At 34.6% G+C, this 19,662-nt stretch overlaps 2 protein-coding genes and 1 long non-coding RNA gene across 7 annotated transcripts; 2 read left to right on the plus strand and 1 right to left on the minus strand.

Moving 5' to 3' along the window:
* Positions 1 to 905: 905 nt before the first annotated feature.
* On the minus strand, positions 906 to 11,011 carry LOC134278974 (bicaudal D-related protein homolog). Of its 5 annotated transcripts, none has more exons than XM_062761285.1 (13): positions 10,927 to 11,010; positions 10,711 to 10,777; positions 10,294 to 10,561; positions 8,771 to 9,103; positions 7,913 to 8,059; positions 6,471 to 6,668; positions 5,902 to 6,096; positions 5,117 to 5,305; positions 4,670 to 4,864; positions 3,182 to 3,196; positions 2,569 to 2,708; positions 1,707 to 1,827; positions 906 to 1,597 (listed from the first exon to the last, which is right to left on the minus strand). In XM_062761285.1, the coding sequence occupies exons 3-13, from the start codon at positions 10,492 to 10,494 to the stop codon at positions 1,451 to 1,453; spliced, it is 1,881 nt and encodes a 626-aa protein (XP_062617269.1). In that variant the 5' UTR covers positions 10,495 to 10,561; positions 10,711 to 10,777; positions 10,927 to 11,010; the 3' UTR covers positions 906 to 1,450. The 5 variants fall into 5 exon arrangements, with proteins under 5 accessions (XP_062617269.1, XP_062617266.1, XP_062617267.1 ...); XM_062761282.1 differs by having other exon boundaries at positions 10,294 to 10,591; XM_062761283.1 differs by having other exon boundaries at positions 5,908 to 6,096; positions 10,294 to 10,777; positions 10,927 to 11,011.
* On the plus strand, positions 6,052 to 7,724 carry LOC134278975 (uncharacterized). The gene is made up of 3 exons (XR_009994552.1): positions 6,052 to 6,125; positions 6,393 to 6,759; positions 7,353 to 7,724. It is a non-coding gene; the product is annotated as an uncharacterized LOC134278975 (long non-coding RNA).
* A 6,470-nt stretch (positions 11,012 to 17,481) lies between the features above and the next one.
* LOC134278977 (BTB and MATH domain-containing protein 42-like) lies at positions 17,482 to 19,603 on the plus strand. The gene is made up of 2 exons (XM_062761287.1): positions 17,482 to 18,213; positions 18,752 to 19,603. The coding sequence occupies exons 1-2, from the start codon at positions 17,838 to 17,840 to the stop codon at positions 19,174 to 19,176; spliced, it is 801 nt and encodes a 266-aa protein (XP_062617271.1). The 5' UTR covers positions 17,482 to 17,837; the 3' UTR covers positions 19,177 to 19,603.
* The last annotated feature ends 59 nt before the right edge of the window (positions 19,604 to 19,662 follow it).

Below are 19,662 nucleotides of genomic sequence, written 5' to 3' on the forward strand. Positions count from 1 at the left end.
GCAACAAGTCACCTATTTTCGCTCAACTGTTAAAATGAAGGGCCAAGTCCCCTTACAAGGGGAGATACCAGGTAATCAAGAAAAGACCAAAATAGGATGGGGTCATTAAAAATCTTCTCAAGAACTACTGGGCCAGAAGAGCTGAAACTTATGCAGAAGCATCCTGGGGTAGAGTAGATTCAAAATTGTTCAAATCACGACCCCTGGGGGTAAGGCAGTGTGACAATAGGGAATCTAAGTTTTACATTGAAATGTATAGGAAAAATCTTCTTCTCAAGAACCACTGGGCTAGAAAAGCTGAAATTTATATGGAAGTATCCCGAGTAGTGTAGATTCTAAATGACCCACAGGGGTAGGGTTGGGCCATAATAGGGATATTTAATATCAAATCCCTAATTTTTAATGGTCACATGATACCCTTCATCCATATTTACATCCTATGCAAATTAATAAACTATGGTTCACATTATATTTCCTTGCAGATACGAGTGAATACACGAAATTACATATCCCATGATCTCTGTAAAATTTAAGCAATCCATGAAAATTTTAACGATTCCACAGTAGTTGTAGCATATGGACAGACAGACCCAAGTTAAAGTGATCTTGGCAAGAGTATTCAGAATGTGATGATTGCACAAAGTTATATGCATAAATAAAGTTCACTTAATAGATATTTTTTTCTTAAACATTAAGTATATTAAATATTGCATTAGTTGAGGGCAACACTGAAAATTTTCACCACTCTAAAACCATTATCAACCTATGCTGTGCATCATATGACAAAGATTTTCTTGTGAGTGAAAATATGTAATGCTACCCTCAACAACATGGAATATTTATATATATATTGTCATTAGCTTCACAATTTTAAAATCAAAGCCATTTTAAATAGGTTAAAACTTTTTAATATTGCAACAAAAAATTGGCAAGCACAAGTGTATATGATAAAAACAATGTTTAGTTTTCATCACATAGAAAATATTAAATAATACATCCAAATTGTTAATGAAAACATATCTGGATCCACGGGCATGTTTTGATATACATGTATAACTGGCAGTATATTAGCATTACCCCTTATTTAACCTGGTAAATGATATTCTAATATTGCTGTACTTAGTCCTTTCACATTAACTGAAACACTAACCAGGTTCTCTTTTGCAGGGCAAACTAATAATTTAAGTTGTTTTCATTTCGCATATAATCAAAGAACATTTATATCATTTTACCAAAATATATCATTTTGTCCAGCAAAAGAGCAGTACTACAGTTATATAATGGTTATTGTGAAACAGTTTACAGCTACAAGCATTATTCTTAAAGTTTTGAGATCATTGAGACAGAAATTCCAGACATTTTTTTTCTTTGTTGAAAGACATTCGGTTTTGTTGTCACATTAAAGTGGTGGATTTAAGTTGAAGTTGATCCTATACAACTCTAAAGTCTGCTAGTGATATGTGGAGAAATTAATAGCAGATTTGGATTTTCTCATGCCCTGCATGCTTTCTTTTAACTCTTGACAAAACTGTTTCCTTTCAGTGTCCTTTTGAAAGTTTTTCTCAATATGAACATCAAATAAGTGTTCCATATCACTCTAAAAAAAAATAAAACATCATCAACTGAAAAATAATTTTACCTAAATCAATCCATATTTCAAATACTTGTAAAATACTTGGTGAAAAATCCTGATTAAATTTACCTACCTGCCATTGTTCTAGTTCCTGACTTAATGCCATTTTTTGCTGCATGGTCTCCATTAATTGATCTTTTAAATTCAATAATTCAAATCTGGATTCTGTCAATTCTATTTCCATTTTATTTTTTCTGAAAGGAAAATTAAAAATCAAATACCATAATTTAATGTTTTGTATCCATATCATCTAAAAATCTGAAAGGACCTGGGGACATTAAATAATGGGATTTATTACATTTTTACCCGTGAAATACTGTAATTTATTCATTGAATAAAAATGATATCCTGTCACACTGTGAAAGGATATCAAAATGATATCCTGTCACAGTGCACATGACGAATATCAGAAGTGCGGGAAAACTCTCGATTTCACTTCCCATAACGAAGATTGCTGTAAAGAAAATCTCCCTTGATCTAATATAAAATAGATGGAAATAAATAAACCATTCTGACAACGAATAAAACTGTCAAAATTACCAATCATTTGTTGCTAAATCCATGTTTACAGTGTTTTCACCTCACATAGCTATGACGTCTCAACCGCTCAACTATGACGTCACGAGTCTATGACTGTATTACAAAAATACAGAGAGAAAGGAAAAATCGAAAAAAAAAATTTTTTAAATGTAATAAACAGAAAATTCAATGTGTTGTAGTTGAATATGGAATTTATTTCACTCGTGAGACGGGATTTTTGATATTTTCACTCGTGCTTCGCACTCGTGAAAATATAAAAAATCCTGTCCCACTCATGAAATAAATTGCATATTCAACTACAAAACATTGAATATCCTCTATATGTTCCGTAATTTAGAAACCCCAATCAATGCTAGCTATCTTAATGTGCCAGTTCATGTTTTTGTCTCACATACTTTTCTATTGCAAAGTCCCTTTCCTGTCGAGCTTGTTGGATGATTTCGTGCTCGGTCATCTGACCCTTTGTCAACAGTGCAGTGTGTAGGAGGTCCCGCTGATGCTGACCAGCAGAAAATTCCTCGTGCTGAAGTGTCAACTGGAAAAGTCATATCACGTATTAAATCTGAAGACAAACAGTATGTACAATTCATAGTTTCAAAATTTTTAAATATTACATTGGAATGCAACTTAACCATAAGTGTTTGAGTCTGTACCTTAAAAGATTACAGCTTGAAGGCATAAACTGCATGTAAAAGCATACAAGACTAAGGGGAACTATCTTCCTTTAATGACACATTTTTTAACTACAGTAAACTTGAAATTTATTCAGGAAACTTAATTTCATTCTGGCTAGAGGAAAAGCCAGCAGTAACATACATGAGGGCAAAGAAAAAATTTAAATGGCTTAGAAATGAAATGAAAAAGCAAGCCCTGAAATTAAAACACAGCAAATTAATCTGAGTACAATAAAGATGCTACTTGTATGTTTAATATGCTTTTTTTGACTATAATTTCCTCCATTTTAATCAAACAGAAAAGGAGAACAACAAATAGAGGGTGAATGCTTACCTCTAAGATAGAGACCTATGACAACAAAAAAGACCAGGAAAATCCTAAATTGCACATGACCAATGAGAAACAACTAACTACATTGTACGAAGGTTGTCCAAAAAGTTCGTGGACAATGAAGTTTTTGTCAAAATAAATGGTTCTATATGCATCTATTGTACCTCAAAATATTTCTTATGAAAAACCAAGTCAGAATGGTTTAATTTTTATTGATGGAATGTAATATTTTTGTAAAAATCGGGTCTTTAAAGATCGCAGATTGTGCGCACGAACCAGTCTGACTTTTAGCTAATTTCATTATAAAGTCAAAATTTGGATTTTGACTTTACACATGTACATGGACACACACTTCATTTCTTTTTAAAGCGCTATGCACTTCCAAGACTAGTGCTAGCAATAATCTTTAAGTATAGATTTTAATTTATTTTATTTTTAAAATTCAAAACAATGCACAAAAATTTACAAGCAACATCTAAATAAACAGTTTATATGGCCAAAAAAAATTAATCAATAGTTTCTCAGGCCAAAAAAATCAAAATTCAATGCGGCAGGCAGGCTTCTTTTTTTTCTTTTTTTTGAAGCAGGTTTAACACCTTTTTTAAGCCATTTGTTCAATAAAATGATAATATCTACCTATTCTTAATTTTAGTTCTCTGAAATTGGTCATAATATGTATTTAACTTTAAATAATGTTACTCCAAACATTTATTTAAAAGTTAATTTATAAAATACTGAAAATTTAGAAGAAATGTATTGTTTTTCTAATAAAAACGTCTATCTTAGCATTTACAAAAAGGGGAATAACTCAATTTTCTTTTTCAACTTGGAAAAATAGAAAATTGAGTTATTTCCCTTTTCAATATGTCAATAAAATTGATCAATGCGGCCGTTTTTTAACTGATGCGGCGGTGCCTGAGAAACTATTGATTAATTTTTTTTGGCCTATACACAAACTGCACAGCCAAGTCCGACGCTGCGCTAGATTTTTAACAACGTCATGAATAGAAATCTCCATTTTCAGTAAATTACATGTGTTTTTAAATTCTTGTAGTGTCTTCGAATTTGTACACATCGTTGAAAAATCGTACATACCAATCTGAAATTTATACACTAAGTATATTAATCTTGGTCCGTGCGCACTATCCGAACCTTTAAAGACCCCAATTTTTACAAAAATATTATGTTCCATCAATAAAGATTAAATCATTCTGATTTGTTTTTTTCATAAGAAATATTTGATGTAAAACAGATTTATATAGAACCATTTATTTTCAAAAAAAACGTCATTGTCCACGAACTTTTTGGACAACCCTCGTACAGGTACTTCCAAAAGAAAATTTTGAGACCAAAAACAATAATGTTCTATAATGATTAAAATCTTTACTGTCCTGAATCAATATCTTATTACAGTCCCTGAATAATGTGAAACAAAACAAATTTTTTGCCCCTCCCCTTTTATTAATAGATAAATGTGATCACACAAAATACCTTTCCTGTGAGATTCTTAAGCTCCTGAGTTTTCTGCTCGAGCTGGGCTTCTCTCTGAGTCAGTTCCTGCTTGAGCCGGTTGAGATCCCCCTGAGTCCCCCTCAGCTCCTCCTTCAGATCTCTGATATGTTGGCCGAGCTCTGATACAGATATTAAATCATCTCCATCAAAGCACACCTGAGATTCCTCCACAATCTTGTGAAAATATAAACATAACATCCTCAATAAATATCAAATAATTATATGAAACTAGAATAATTTTTGAATTTTTTTGACTGTATGGTAGGTAAAAGGACGTTAAACAAAGTGATGAGTGATTTCCCTCAAATTCAGTACATTGTACTGCAAAACAACTTTAAAAGCCTAGGAGGCGAACTTGTACTAGTACTATACATATATTAAAATTTACTACAGGTACATAAAAAGTCTCAAATTTTAAATTCTTACTGTAGGTTTAAAGGTTAGAACATCCTGCATCAATTCCTTGAACTCTTGCAGCAGATCTGATATAACACCAGGACGAAGATCCTCACACAATGTATAATCTGAGCACTCGTATGAATTTGAATGTCTATGTTGTAGACTAACACACATATCTTTTAACTGGCAATATACGCTGACTAGTTCATCATGAAACTGCAAAATAAATATATATTATTATAACAGTAACTTGATCCGAAGGATCGTATCACGTTGAGTTGACAGGCACGGATCATCAGATCTAATGAGACGCGAAGCCTCGAGTTTGATCTGATAATCCGCGCCTGTCAACGAGATGTGATACAGCTCTTCGGATCAAGTTACTGTTATAATGATAAATTTATTACATACCCCCTTATAATTGGCTAAATATATTAAAATAATCCTTTAGAGATCAATGTAATGATATTATGAATCCAATAAACAAAGCATTAAAAGAAAGGACTTTTTAATATATATATTACGTCATCAGTTTCAGAGAGTGGTGATATGGATTCAGAAAACCCAAAACTGTGAATGCATAAAATCAACAGTAAAATTGAGTGATACACATTAGGTATATAATAAAACAAAATGCCAAAGGGGGATAATCTTAGGCATCACATATATAATTCCCTGAGGAATTACCAAAACTGTAATGATACTCAATTATTAAAGTACCTCTTTACAGTTCCAGCTAAATTTTCTTTAAATATGAACAATGGTGCCAGCTTAACTTCTGTTTGAAAAGTAACTAAATAAAATAATAATACCTGTACCTCTTTATTTGCTTGATAATGTTGAGATGAATACTGGAAGTTTTCTAGGAATTGAGAATCTGTGTGGGTGGAGTGTAGAGGGAGCTGTGGAGAGGTCAGATAGAGGTCATCGTCATCACACTCATACTCATCCTCCTCCATCAGGTCCAGTAAGAAGGACCCCCCACTGGTGTCCGAGTCCACAGGGAACTGAAGGCGGAAAAACAGCAGAATTAGAGGTGTGTCAAAAATAACCAGTCTGACAGTTTCAACATTGTTTGTTAAAAGATATCAATGGAAGAGAATTTAAAAGATATACATTCAAATGCTATGTGAGAGAATTAAAGTTATACATTTTATATGGGTTTGGCATATTACAGAATACATTGTATTTTGAAAAGAAGCATTTTAAGGGAGGTAACTCTAATGAATAAAATTTCATTACAAGGTTTTAATCAGACTGAATTACATGTATATTGTAAAGTTCTTGAAATTTTATTTCACAGCAGATTTAATTCAATAATTCAACACTTCCATGTAACCTTAAACTAACCAGCAGAAAAATGTTCCAGACAATAACTCACTGTTTTTGATGATTCGGGTGAGGTGACAGGTGAGAGATGATCCGGAGACAGTTGAGAAATCTCGTTAAATAACGACAGAGACTGGGTCTTACTGGGCTGACTAGGACTGACTAGGTTTGTAGACACATGATGAAGTTGGCTCTGGAGTTGGACATTAGTCTCTTGGATTTCTATAATCTCTCGCTCCTGGTTCTGGACCTACAAAACAAGGCATGGAATAATTAGGAAGACCCAGATAATAACTATAATATACTGATCAGTGAATCATGGAACAGATTGAAATTTGGAGGTATGACTTTATAGACATGCTGTGGAATCATTATACCCCCCACTTGAAAAGTGGGAGGGTATATGGAACAGATTGAAATTCAAACCACTGAAGGAGATTTGTGAAACTTTGACTTTATATTGTGACATGCTGTGGAGCTCATTGCTCATTTATAATTCATGGGGGTTAATGTTTGTGGGCAAGAAAAATTTTACTTGTTTGTTGAGATGTAATTTTGTGGGCTACTCATTTATACGGTAGATATAATGTTTACAAGATTAATGTTCATGGGGATGTAAATTCATGGGTAAGGGTGACCCACAAAAATCAACAAAAATTGGTCCCTCATGAACACTGATAATTCCACAGTCAGTATGCTGTTTATTTAGACTTGATCTGTTTAAAATGATATTTCGAATAACAAGCCTAGTTTTAAATTCAATCTTTTCATTAACCTGATTGCATTTACTAGCATTACATTCTAATAAAAATCTTATAATTATATATGCATGATATACAAATGCTATTTATTTGTCATTGCATGTATTCTTAGTGAAAGTATGGACTGTGGTGCATTAATAACATTACAATATTTCCCCTGTGTGATATTTTAGGTGTTTGGTATTTGAATACACTACACCTTTCATTGAGAACATCCCTCGTGAGGAAACAGATGGTATATGCGTGGTATGTCATAGAAAGCCATTTTGTGTCATTTCCATAAAAATAGCCTGACATGGAGTGAATAACATTAATCCCAGTGAGATTGGATCAATATTGGAGCCATCGTTTTTATACACTTTGTGTTACAAGTGGGAACTATGCTACAATTATGTACACATAGAACAGGAAGGAAAAAAGACATGCTTATCTAAAACTTGGTGCGGTCATATGACAAATGAAGAATTAAATAATGTGCATTTATGGTGTGGCAATTCATGCAAAAATAAATAAAAATTTCAGGTACATTAAATGTACTCTTTTAATACTGATCTGCTTCATTTTTACCTTAGAATGATGAAATTTAAAATAAGAATTCAGTTCTGCCTTTTCATCTAATACCCCCTTGTTTTCTTACAACCAACATGCCTAAGCCCTTATATTAAGAAAATATACTGATATCAGAGGTGCTTTCTAAACATATACAAGTGTATATTTTATTTTAGAATCTTACAGTTTGTTCCATTTCCCTTTTGGACTTTTCTAGCATTAGAATGCGTTCTTGAGCTTCCTCCAGGCTACAGGCAAGAGCATGTTTCTCCTCCGATACAATACTGTGTCTCTTCTCCAATTCCTGTCGCTTTGTCCGAAGCTCGTTAATCTGAAAGAAAATAATTCATAATTTGTCAGCCTCTGGGCAAATGTCCTTCCTCTCAGGTATTTGATCAATTGCAAACATTTAAGCTACAGACTTAGAGTCCTTAAAGCCATGCAATATACCGATTTCTCATTTCCATAAAGGAAATCGAGAGCAATTAGACTTGTATTATTTTATTGTAAAAATTCCATTCCTAGGAGTGCTTTGGCTAAACTGAAAAGAATTAATGTTGCAGATAAAACAGACAGGAATTCCAGCAGACATTTCTGGTGGGGATGTCAGCAATTTGCATCTTTTATTACATGACATTTGCCATTAAAGTATCTTTCATCTTAATTTTAACAATGGTTTATGCAAACATCAGAAAGACAAAGAAATGTCATAATCCCTATTTTGAAATCTCAACCAGGTAACACCTGACCAGCCAAGTTGCTTCTGAAATTCTTTTTAAAAAGGTTACTGAAAAGATGTCCTTCACTAAAGACTCGGGTTCTGAGTAGAAATTAAATGTTTTCAAGCACATACAAGACCTAATAATATATACTTTAATTCTTGCATGATATATTAGATCTCTATTCACTATCAAAGGTCCATTGTCTGAATTTTATGCTTCAGCTTGTATCGACTATTTCAATTAATAAAGAAGAACATCTTTTCCTTTTTCAAAACTGTACAAAATATAAAAAAAAGAAATACAACAGCTGATTATTATACCTCTTGTTGCATGGCTTCCAGCTGTCCAACATGAACATGCATGGATGAACTCCTAGCCGTGATTTTTTCCTTCAGATTCTGGTTCTCTGATTCTAGTTCCCTTTCCTTTATTGCTGCGTTTCTTAGATCCTCTGTCAGTCGCTCATTCTGCAGAGTTAAGTCCCTTATTGCCACTGAACTCTCTTTGACACTGTTTGACCTTTGGTGTCGTTGAGACTGAAGCTCTTCCCTTAGTTGACTGATGTCATATTGTAGCTCTTTAATGCTGTTCTTATATTCAGTTTCATTTTTCTCCAAATGGAGAAACAGTTCATATTTCTCTTGTTCTAGTTCCTGAAATGAGTCCAAAGAATTTTTTCACAACAAAACCATACATTGTAGGTCCTTATTCTAAATCAGAGGGTACAGAATATGTTTCAGATTTTCAGCTATCTGATAGATTGAACAGATGCCCTGGCCATGTAAGACACACTCAAAATGTCCAAAAAAAATTGAATGCAATGATTTTTATATACCTTATAGCAAGACTTTAAGTGAGGTGCTAATTTTGGCTTATTTTAGCAGTTTTGAAGTAATCCACTAAAATTTTAATCACTGAATATGAACCCTTGTGCATAAGTACTAAACAAAAAGAAGTTGATTTTGATTTGCAGATTGTTTAACAATTACATCTTTCAAATGGAATTGGTTTTAATCAAACACCTATGTAATATCAATATTTTACATATAGAAATGTACTAAAAACTTATCTAAAAGATGATTTTTTTCCCTTCTACAATGCTATGGAACTTATATAGTGTCCACCAAAAACAGTTCTGCCAAAATTATTGGCAGACCCTTGAGCAAGGAAAACTGCAAATTTTGCACCCGCTTAAGAACCCACTATGTTTGTATATTTCTAAAATAACATAAATGAGAGGACTCTAGAAAGTATATATGTATATGTCCTTTAAACATGTGGAAATGAAATGTTACATACAATATTTACAGGTTTTAAGCATGTTAATTAAGGAAGTTATTGTACTGTAAACTTCATGCATTCAAATGTAACACATACATATAATTAAAATTGTGGCAAAAAAATAACAGCAAAATAAACATCAAATAGAAATAGATAGGCACAGTTTATAGGCACAGTTTAAAGAGATGAAAATGGGGAGGGGGGATCAAAGGATCATATCAAAGTAATTATAAGAGCGTTACAAATATCAAAGCAATAACCGTGATGACTTCAGGTCAACACATTGAGTGGGGTCTTTTACAGACAATAACTGCCAATATGCCACATACTAATCAAAGAGACTCATTAAGTTGGTTCATCAAAGGCATATAATGATTTAGGGATGTCTGTCGCCACAAAAGATATAATAAATTAAGGTTCTATTTTATGCAAAATGATAAGGAAACTAAGTAAATCAATATTCATATATATACAGAAAATGATGCAATATGGCACAAACTGGGACGATAAATTTTGATCAATAACTAAGTGGATCTTAATAGAAAGTAAAAAAAATCTTTACCTCGATTTTCTGAGCGAACTCCTCCATGATTTGTTCATTTCTTCTTTCCAGATCCTCATTCTTTTCCAGTAAAGCCTTCCCCAATTCAGCAGCCAGGGTTAAATCCTTCTGCTTTTGTTCCAGCTGGGCATAGACATCCATCTCCTCTTCTTCCTCCCCCAAGAATCCCCCCTCCTCCCCGACCCCCGGGCCCTCCGCCATATTGTCTCCACTCACACTGTACTCTTTTAAGTCCCCGTAATCACGAGAGAGGTCGTCCGCTTCTAAACTGTAATCACACATTTGACATGTTTCAAAGCTGAAAATTCCGGAAAGAATATTGATGGTGATGATGTCAGAGTTTAGATGATTATCATCTCATTTTGTTAATTTATAACAAATTCTGAGTAATACTTGGTCAGGTTGGGTTCACTTTACCGTGCTGCTGTAATGCCAGTTCAATTGATGTTCTTTACAACGACGCAGGAGGTGATTAGATGATTACCTAATGGAGACCAAAAATATCGATTTTTATGTTGTTTATTAAGTAAAACATATTTTTATTGCTTTTTTTCTAATACCATTGAAGATATGGTCATTTGTTCCAATAATGATATTTTCTCAAAGAAGTTTAGTATTTGTAAGACATCTTACCTGTCTGAGCATAGTAAAAAGATAGTCCATATGGACAGGTAAACAAAACGTAAGGCTATTTACACCTGAGCGTGGGAAAAGTGACGGTGCGCTGTCACAACCAAAATGAATGTTTACAAATTAGTAATGACTAGGCTCTATTTCTGTCTTCAATTTTCACTAAAACCAAACTTTTGAGCGAGCTGATAATTAATCCTTTCTGTATTTAAGGAAAAATTATAAACATTATAGCTGCCAGTATTAAACGTTTTAAAAAGGCAATCCATCATATATCTGCGAGGTAAATTCGAACACGCATGATTGTGTTCGCCATGGAAAACACGATAAATGACTTGATCTGTTTTACAAATATGTACTGCGGGTACTTAGATCTTAATCAGTGCCTCTTGTTAGTCAATACTGTCAATAAATTAGCCACTCTGTTGACACCTAGGAAATGGCCGACATAAAGGATATTTTAAACCCCTTTCTTTCTTAATTAATTTAAACAACCAGTTTTCCTTTAAATTCTTATAGAATAAAATATATTTATAAATTCTTGGAAAAAGTACAAATGAACACCCACGATTCAATAATTTGAAAATCATAGCTGTTTAAAATGGTTATCGGCTTTAATGAAACGCAAATTTTATGATGGCTTATTAGGGCAAGATCTCTCGTTGTTTTTTTTGTTGTTTTTTTTTTATTTATTTATTTATTTTTTTTTATTAAAAGATGCATAGTGTGTCTGAGTTTATTGAACATTTAACCTTTCCAACCCTTGGTTACGTGAAAGATCATCGAAGTTGTTAAATAAGAATTGGAAGTGGTAATTATATTGTAAGAACGAGTCTAAAAGATTAGCCGAGTAACAATTTCGTTTCTCTCTCTCTCTCCAAATTATTATTTGGTTGAATTCGACAATTCCAATCGGCAGAAATTTAACGCTATTTACGGAGACTAAAGAAAATAAAGACAAGCATGGTTGTGTATATTATCATAGAAAACATAGGTATAAACAGTTTGTCAGAGTAAATGAGTACGATTCGGAGTGGGGGATACTACGTCCGTGTAATTCGGAGTTAGATACCTTGTGTTATTGTTAAACAATGAGTTGAAAATCTATTACCGAAACAATTACCCGTGTCATAAGACTAGCTTCAGGACATTTTCCATACCTTAACTGAATTTATTAACTGAGTAAAAAAGTGTGTGTCCAATTATCATGTGGAGATTCAAAAATCGTGATGATTCCGGCCTATATGAAATTGAATTTAATTCGCTGATATATAGTTTAATTACGAAATGTTCGGTTTATACCTTGATTTTACAAGCAGTTAAAAGAACAACAGGCCCACGGGTCACATCGTTCACCCGAGTAATTTGGCCATGCTGTTCTTTACCAGATTTCCCCCTTGTAATTAATACCTATTGTGACCCCGCCCTACCCCCATGGGTCATGGTTTGGATACTTTAGAATTAATGCTTCCAAATAAGTTTCAGATTTTCTTACCTCGTGGTTCTAGTATTAACGAAGATTTTGCCGGAAGTGGATAATTCCAGCATCGCTATTTTAAGCCATTTATATTTCAATGTAATCTGTTTTCACTTGCTAATTCTGATCCAAGTAATGCTGTTTTTTAAATGCTGATGCTGATGCTAGTTCTATCCTGATCCTACTTATCCTCCTGATGCTGGTTTATGTGGTCATGATTTGAACAATACAGAATCTACACCACCCCAGGATGCTTCCATATAAGTTTCGGTTTTTCTAGCCCAGTGGTTCTTGAGAAGATTTTAAAAGTTGGATTCTCTATTTCGGACGGACGACAGAGCTAAAGGTATTTCTTTCTTGAATTTAATTTACCGCGAATTTTGAGCAGTTATCTTTTGTCGTAACAAATGAAATTTTACCAATTTTCTGTAACAAAATACTAATTCATTGTTGCGAATTTTTATTTACATTTTGTTTATTATAATAAATTATCAATAAGAAATGAATAAATATGTCACGCTATTTTATAAAGAAGACGGGCGCATTTGGCGTGTGATCTGCAGTTGGAATCAGTTGAAACATTTATGGTTTGAATGTCCATGATTTGGTTGGCTGAACATAGCTGGTCAGATTTTACCAACACTTCCAAAGTTTTTTTATTTACTTTGAAAGACTTTGTGAGATTGTAACATTTATGTCCGTTTTTCCTAGGGATACTACAACATAGTAATGTTTCACAAAAGATAAACACCTAAAATATTAATATCATATCACAATAATATCATATATGCATGATACTTGTACATGTACATTATAGAATAGAAGATTGGAATTGATTTCGCGCGAGAACCAAACTGAATCAAAATTTTTCTTATTCAAAATTTTAATACATCAGTACATAAAACGAAACTGACAAAATAAATAGTTGCTTGCTTGAAAAAAAAAATGAATGCCCCATGAAAGGCTCGAGCCAAATTCTTTTCGCTTCGAGTGCACTGAACACTGGTAGCCCAACTTACTGAGCTATCACCGCTATGAATATAGACACGATTTTAAAAGGACAAAGAAGCACAACATTCACACATTTGGAATTTTTGGGGAAAAGTTCATTTTTCGTGGTCTCTTGGTCTTCTCTCTATTTTTTTAAAAATGTGTATTCGTTTTTTTCTAATTAAAATACACATATATAACGTTTGAAAATCATGGAGAGGAGACCCAGAGATAGAATTTTTTTAGAAAAACGTGTTTAACAATGTACGATATTGTACCAAATGTCTGATCTGGCCAATTTTCAAATTATTTTTTAGCAAATCAAAGCTCAATATCGGAAAATATTTTCCTTTCCTATTGCACAGGACCCGGTAAATAACAAAACGTTAAAATCTCATGTGACATGTCGATTACGCCCAGATTCCTGCAGAATGCCAATCAAAAGCGCCCTCGTTCTTTATGATACCAAATAATTTATTTTTGTAGAATAAATTTTCAGTGAAGGTGTGTTTGTCTGTGCATAACTCTATAATTTTTATGCCTCCGTATAATCGAAGTTTTTGTCGCCCGCGTGGTGCAGTGGTAAGAGCGTCCGCTCTAGAGTCGTGAAGTAAGGAGTTGATCTTTACGTCACGGGTTCGAATCCCACTGTGAGACGTGGAGACCGGTCCTTCGGATGAGGGTCCCGTATAAATGAGGCCCCGTGTCGCACTAGGTGCTGGCACGGAAAAGATCCCTTCGTGCTCAACGACCCTGAGTGCCGAGTATAGAACAAAATTTGCAGCTCTCCACCGGCAAGTGGTGGCGTCTCCATATGAATGAAAAATTATCGAGAGGGACGTCAAACAATATACAATTAATCAATCCAAGTTTTTGCATTGTACGTCCGTTTGACTGTCTGTTAGTTAAGGAGGCTGGCGGGTCAAACAATATTTACTTAATAAGATATGGTATCTTAAGCTGTCAACTATCATTTGGCAAAGAAAAAATTCATATATTTTAGTTTTTTTGCATTTTTTATATCGTCTTCGTTTGACTGTCTGAAAATGGCTGCGTTAACCTGTTTGTCTGTTCATCCGCAAAACTTGAACCTTACCAATAACTTTTGATTGGTTGAGTTGATGCTATGACTTTCATTTTTCATGTGTATTTCTTCTGACAAGACCTTTCTTTGGGTACCATTAAATTTGACCTTGACCTTGGAGTCTGAGCCAGTTTTGCATTTACTTAACTTTAACCATTGCCATATCTTTTGAACAGTTGGTGCTAGGGCTTTCATACTTCACATATGTAATCCTTGTGACAGGACCTTCCATTAGATACCAACAACTTTGACTCTTTGACCTTGGAGTATGACCTACTTTTAAAAACTGTAACCTTGACCATAGCATTTGAACAAGTGGTGCTAGGGCTTCCATATTTCAAAAGTGAAATTTTTGTGAGAAGACCTTTCTTAGGGTACCAGAATATTTGATTTGCATTTGATAAAGTTTAATCTTCACTATAACTTGCCAAACGGGGGCACCAGTGTTTCACAAACACCTTTTACTTCTCTGTGTTATGGTGTGTTTGTCTGTGCATAATACTACATTCATCTTTTTTTTAGGTCACCTGAGTAAACTCAGGTGATCTATTGTCCGTCGTCGTGCGTCGTCCGTTATTATTTGAACATTTTCAGCTTCTTCTCTGCAACCACTCAACTAATTTCAACCAAATTTGGCACAAAGCATCTATGGGTGAAGGGGAACAAAAATTGTGAATTTCATGATCCCTGCCCCCCTGGGGCCTGAAAGGTGGGGCCAAAACCACAAAAATTAATGCAATCTTTAAAAATCTTCTTCTTTACTCCTGGACATCAAGCAGTCAAACTGTTTGCATGTTTGTACTCAGCATTGAGTCCTCTACCAAAATTGTGAAATTCATGGTTCTGGAGTCAGGAGTTCTAGTGCTAGGGCGGGGCTAAATAAGCATATAGTGAAAATGCATTATTTCTTTGAAAATCTTCTTCTCTGCTCCTGGGTATTAAATAAACCAACTAAGTACATATTTATGATGAGCAAGAGTGCCTCTACCAAAATTGTGAATTTCATGGCCCCAGGGTCAGGGGTTCTGGTGTAGGGCGGGGCTCTATTGATTATATAGTGAAAATACATGAATTCTTTGAAAATCTTCTTCTCTGCTCCTGGGTATTAAATAGACTAACTAAGTGCATAGTTATGTTGAGCAAGAGTGCCTCAACCAAAATTGTGAATTTTATGGCCCCAGGGTCAGGGGTTCTATTGATTATATAGTGAAAATACATGAATTCTTTGAAAATCTTCTTCTCTGCTCCTGGGTATTAAATAGACTAAGTGCGTAGTTTATGATAAGCAAGAGTGCCTCTACCAAAATTGTGAATTTTATGGCCCCAGGGTCAGGGGTTCTGGTGTTAGGGTGGGGCTCTATTGATTATATAGTGAAAATACATGAATTCTTTGAAAATCTTCTTCTCTGCTCCTGGGTTTTAAGCAGATGAACTACATATATAGTTAAGAGCAAGGGCCCTAATCTTCCAGAATTGTGAATTTCAAGGTCCCAGGGTCAGGGGTACCATAGAGGGGGGGGGGGGGGCGGCTGTACTTATATACTGAAAATGAATGAATGGTTTGAAATCTGCTCCTTGGTATTAATCAAATATTTTTGAAAAGCAAGGATGCCATTATCAAAAATTGTGCAATGTGTTGATCTAGGCCTAAGGGTCAGATGTTCATGTGTGGTAAAGGCACAACTGATTATTGCTGCATATTACTGATTAGCTGAAATGCATTTTTTGTTCCCCTACCCTGCCTATGGGTATTAAGTAACCAAACTAAGCAACTGCTAAGTGTATAGTTATGATGATCAATGGTGCCTCTTTCAAAATTGTGAATGTCATAGCATCTGGCTTAAAACATGAATCAAATTCAATCACTGGAAAGTTGTTGCATAATGCTCAGGTGACCTATAAGGCCCATGGGCCTCTTGTTTTACTTAAACAATATTTTATTCACAGATGTTATTATGAATTCTACATTCTTTAATTCTACAAAAGAGTCAGTTTGCAGTGAAATGATATAGGAGAGTTTGGGGGTACAAACTTAAGAAATTGAATGTATGTCCAAAAAAATACTGATATTCTTGTGCTCTTTCATATCACCCTTCCCTTCACCGACTCCATCCAAAAACGATATCATAGGGGTACAAATGGGGTAGCACATATATAGGCAGTATTTTGGTTAATCAACAGGCTAACATCGGTGGCCATTGAATCCTCACCATCGGGTGTTATTACCATAAAGATAAAAGGAAGTTGTTTACAGAGAGAGAAAAAATCAATCTTAATCATCGATCTTTGTTGCCCAGTTGTTTTTTTGCCTGTACATACCATCACGTTCTGGTGTAGTTTAAAGCCATATATGGCGTATGTACACTGAAAATTATTAGACTAAAATTATAAGAACTTATTATTTGTATCATTGCTTTATATAAAGATAGAACTTTTCCGTAAATTACAAAATCAAAGTCAATTGCTTTATAAAGATATCACAATTTTATTTGGATTCTCGGAATTTTCTCCGACTCGGAAGAAAATACAAAAGATTTAAATAACACACTACAGAGAAGATAAAATCGTATTATTAGATGAAACGAGGTGTTCTCCGCGTTCAGAATTGTATGAAAAGCTTTAATTTAAATGTATCAACTATATTTCTTTACTTAATTTTGTATTTTTCAAAAATATATTTTTTTGATCAGTTACGCCATATATGGCTTTAAAGAAATTTTTCACTTTGCCTTTTAAGTACTGGGTTAACAATTCATTTCCCCACTGTTTTCATTTCTTCAATTTATGGAATATTTTTTTTTAAATTCCCTTCTCCGTGGCACCGACAGCTGAATTAATAATGTATTCAGATCTGATTTTAATCTTGCGTTTAGGTGTTTATTCATAGCTGGAGTATATAAAAGAACAAAGAATTTTTTTTATCTACTGCGATATACACTACAAACAGGGATTTTTAAGTGGCAAAAGAGCTGCACAATTTCAATGAAAGTTCAATTGTTAATGGGGAGCTTTAATGATATTAATTATCTAACTTCATTGAGGCGGGAAATCTTGGTATGAGTACAATGTACACAGAAATGGGCCTTTACAAACAGTCCTCAGCATTTAACATCAACATGTAAAGATCAAAACCACCTTACTCATTTCTGCAATTCATTTCCCACCTTATCGAGTTCATGTGCGCACCGAATCCCACCGGCTTCTACAATATCGTTATTTATCGCTACTCTCTCTTAATTTATTTTCAGGTGACTTGTAAACATTTGATAACTATATAACCAAAGAAATTAAATACCAATGGTACACAAATGAAAGGTGTAATTCATTACGAGCGACAAAAGTTTGCCGCTCTCCAAGAGCGATATGAGTAGTCTAAGCGCAGTCATGCCCGCCAGAAAAGGCATCTTAGGGACACCTCTAGCTCTAAGACAAAGTGATGACAAACTGTCTGCTGTATCTACCAGTCGGGACTTCGAAAAACCCCGCGTAATAGGGGACGAGAAGAACCCGGTTCCTTTCGTCCAAGAGGATGGATTTACGGATGTTGTGTTGGTTGTGGAGAGGAAGCGTCTCTACACCTCCAGGAGTCTGTTGTGTATGTCCTCCCCAGTGTTGGCCCGAATGCTGGCCTCCCCAGAGCAGAAGGACCAGAGAGAATTCCCCCTACAGGGAAAGTCGTATGATACAGTCCACGAACTGCTGTATATCCTACATCCAGCCTACCAACGCAAAGTGACAGGTAATTGTAGGAAAATTGTTTAGATGCTCAGTTTTATAGTTTATTTTATATCCGAGTGATTCTTGTTCAAGAAAATCCTCTTTCTGTTAACTCCGAAAAACGCTACCTCTATCAAGATTACATGTAAGAAATCCCGAAATCTCACAATTGCTAAGTCTTTATTCGTTTTTTGTCTAAAAGCACTAAAATTTGTTTGATCCTTAGGATTAATTTACATCTGCTTTGTAAAGTCTTCGTCCGTGAGTTTTGACAAAATTCTTTGGGCGATCGTGGAGAAAAAAGTCCCATGTTGAATTCTGTTTACGTGTGTTTGTGCGTGAGAGAGAGAGAGAGAGAGAGAGAGAGAGAGAGAGAGAGAGAGAGAGAGAGAGAACAGTGTCTCATTTGCTTAAACCACTGCAAGCCTATGCCGAAGTGCAAACGAAATACATGTATTATATCCAGTTTCATTGAATCAATCGTTGATTTTGTTAAATCAATCATTAAAGCATACTTTAGACAGAGCCAACTGATTGGTTTCATTATCATTTGCTTCCAGATCAAACTGCCTTCCAAATTCTTCCAATCGCAGAAGAATACCAAATCTGGAATCTGAAACAAAGATGCGAAGAAATACTTCTACATTCCCTTAATACGGAGAAATCTGTCAAAGATGATCAGTTATTGCGGTGTCTCCAAATTTCCGACACCTACAAGCTTTTTGCTCTCTGGACCAAGTGTCTGCAGCTGTGTGCAAGACCAAACGTTAACCTAGCGACATTGCAGCGTAATCCGGAGTACGAGCACATGTCTAGGTTCCTGAAAAGCATGCTGGAGGCGTTCAAAACTGGCGGTACCGAAACGCATCGGTCACACAGCGAAGGAAGTCACGTGACCGTACCCAGAAGAGGTAGCACAACGCTAATCGATGAAACAAACGTCAGAAAGACATTTGTTACGAGTCACACTCAAACAAAATTCTGAACGAGATCCAAGTTTTCTAGTCACCAAATGTAACAATATAGTTGACCATGCCAAGTGACATTTATAAATAGCTTCCTTCAGCTAAAATTTTCTTAAATCACAAAGCAGCTAGTTATTCAAATGGATTTTGAACAGGAATCTCCAGATTCATCCTTGTCTTTTCATATCTGATATTACTTTTGTACCTTAGTAATATACAACTAGACTAGTTATATAACTTGATTTCACTGAAATTTGTAAACCATAAGCTTAATTGTAATCAATATTGATCAAGTCTTTTGTCAACTCATCAGGCTCCAGTGCCATAAAACTTAGCCAAGCTAATTTTGATCTCAGTCTCACTTTTTCACTAAACAATCCTTTTGTATAATTGACACTGAATTCAAATGTGAGCTCGTTTAAGTTTTATGGCCCTGAGGCCTGGTCTTATGTTTTTCATTCTGTAACATTTTGCTTTTAAACATTTCCTCTACTGTAGTGTAAACT

This window comes from Saccostrea cucullata, unplaced genomic scaffold (genome assembly GCF_032062105.1).
Source record: "Saccostrea cucullata isolate Sc308-1 unplaced genomic scaffold, CSIRO_AGI_Scuc_v1 ctg755, whole genome shotgun sequence".
NCBI classification, from domain to species: domain Eukaryota; kingdom Metazoa; phylum Mollusca; class Bivalvia; order Ostreida; family Ostreidae; genus Saccostrea; species Saccostrea cuccullata.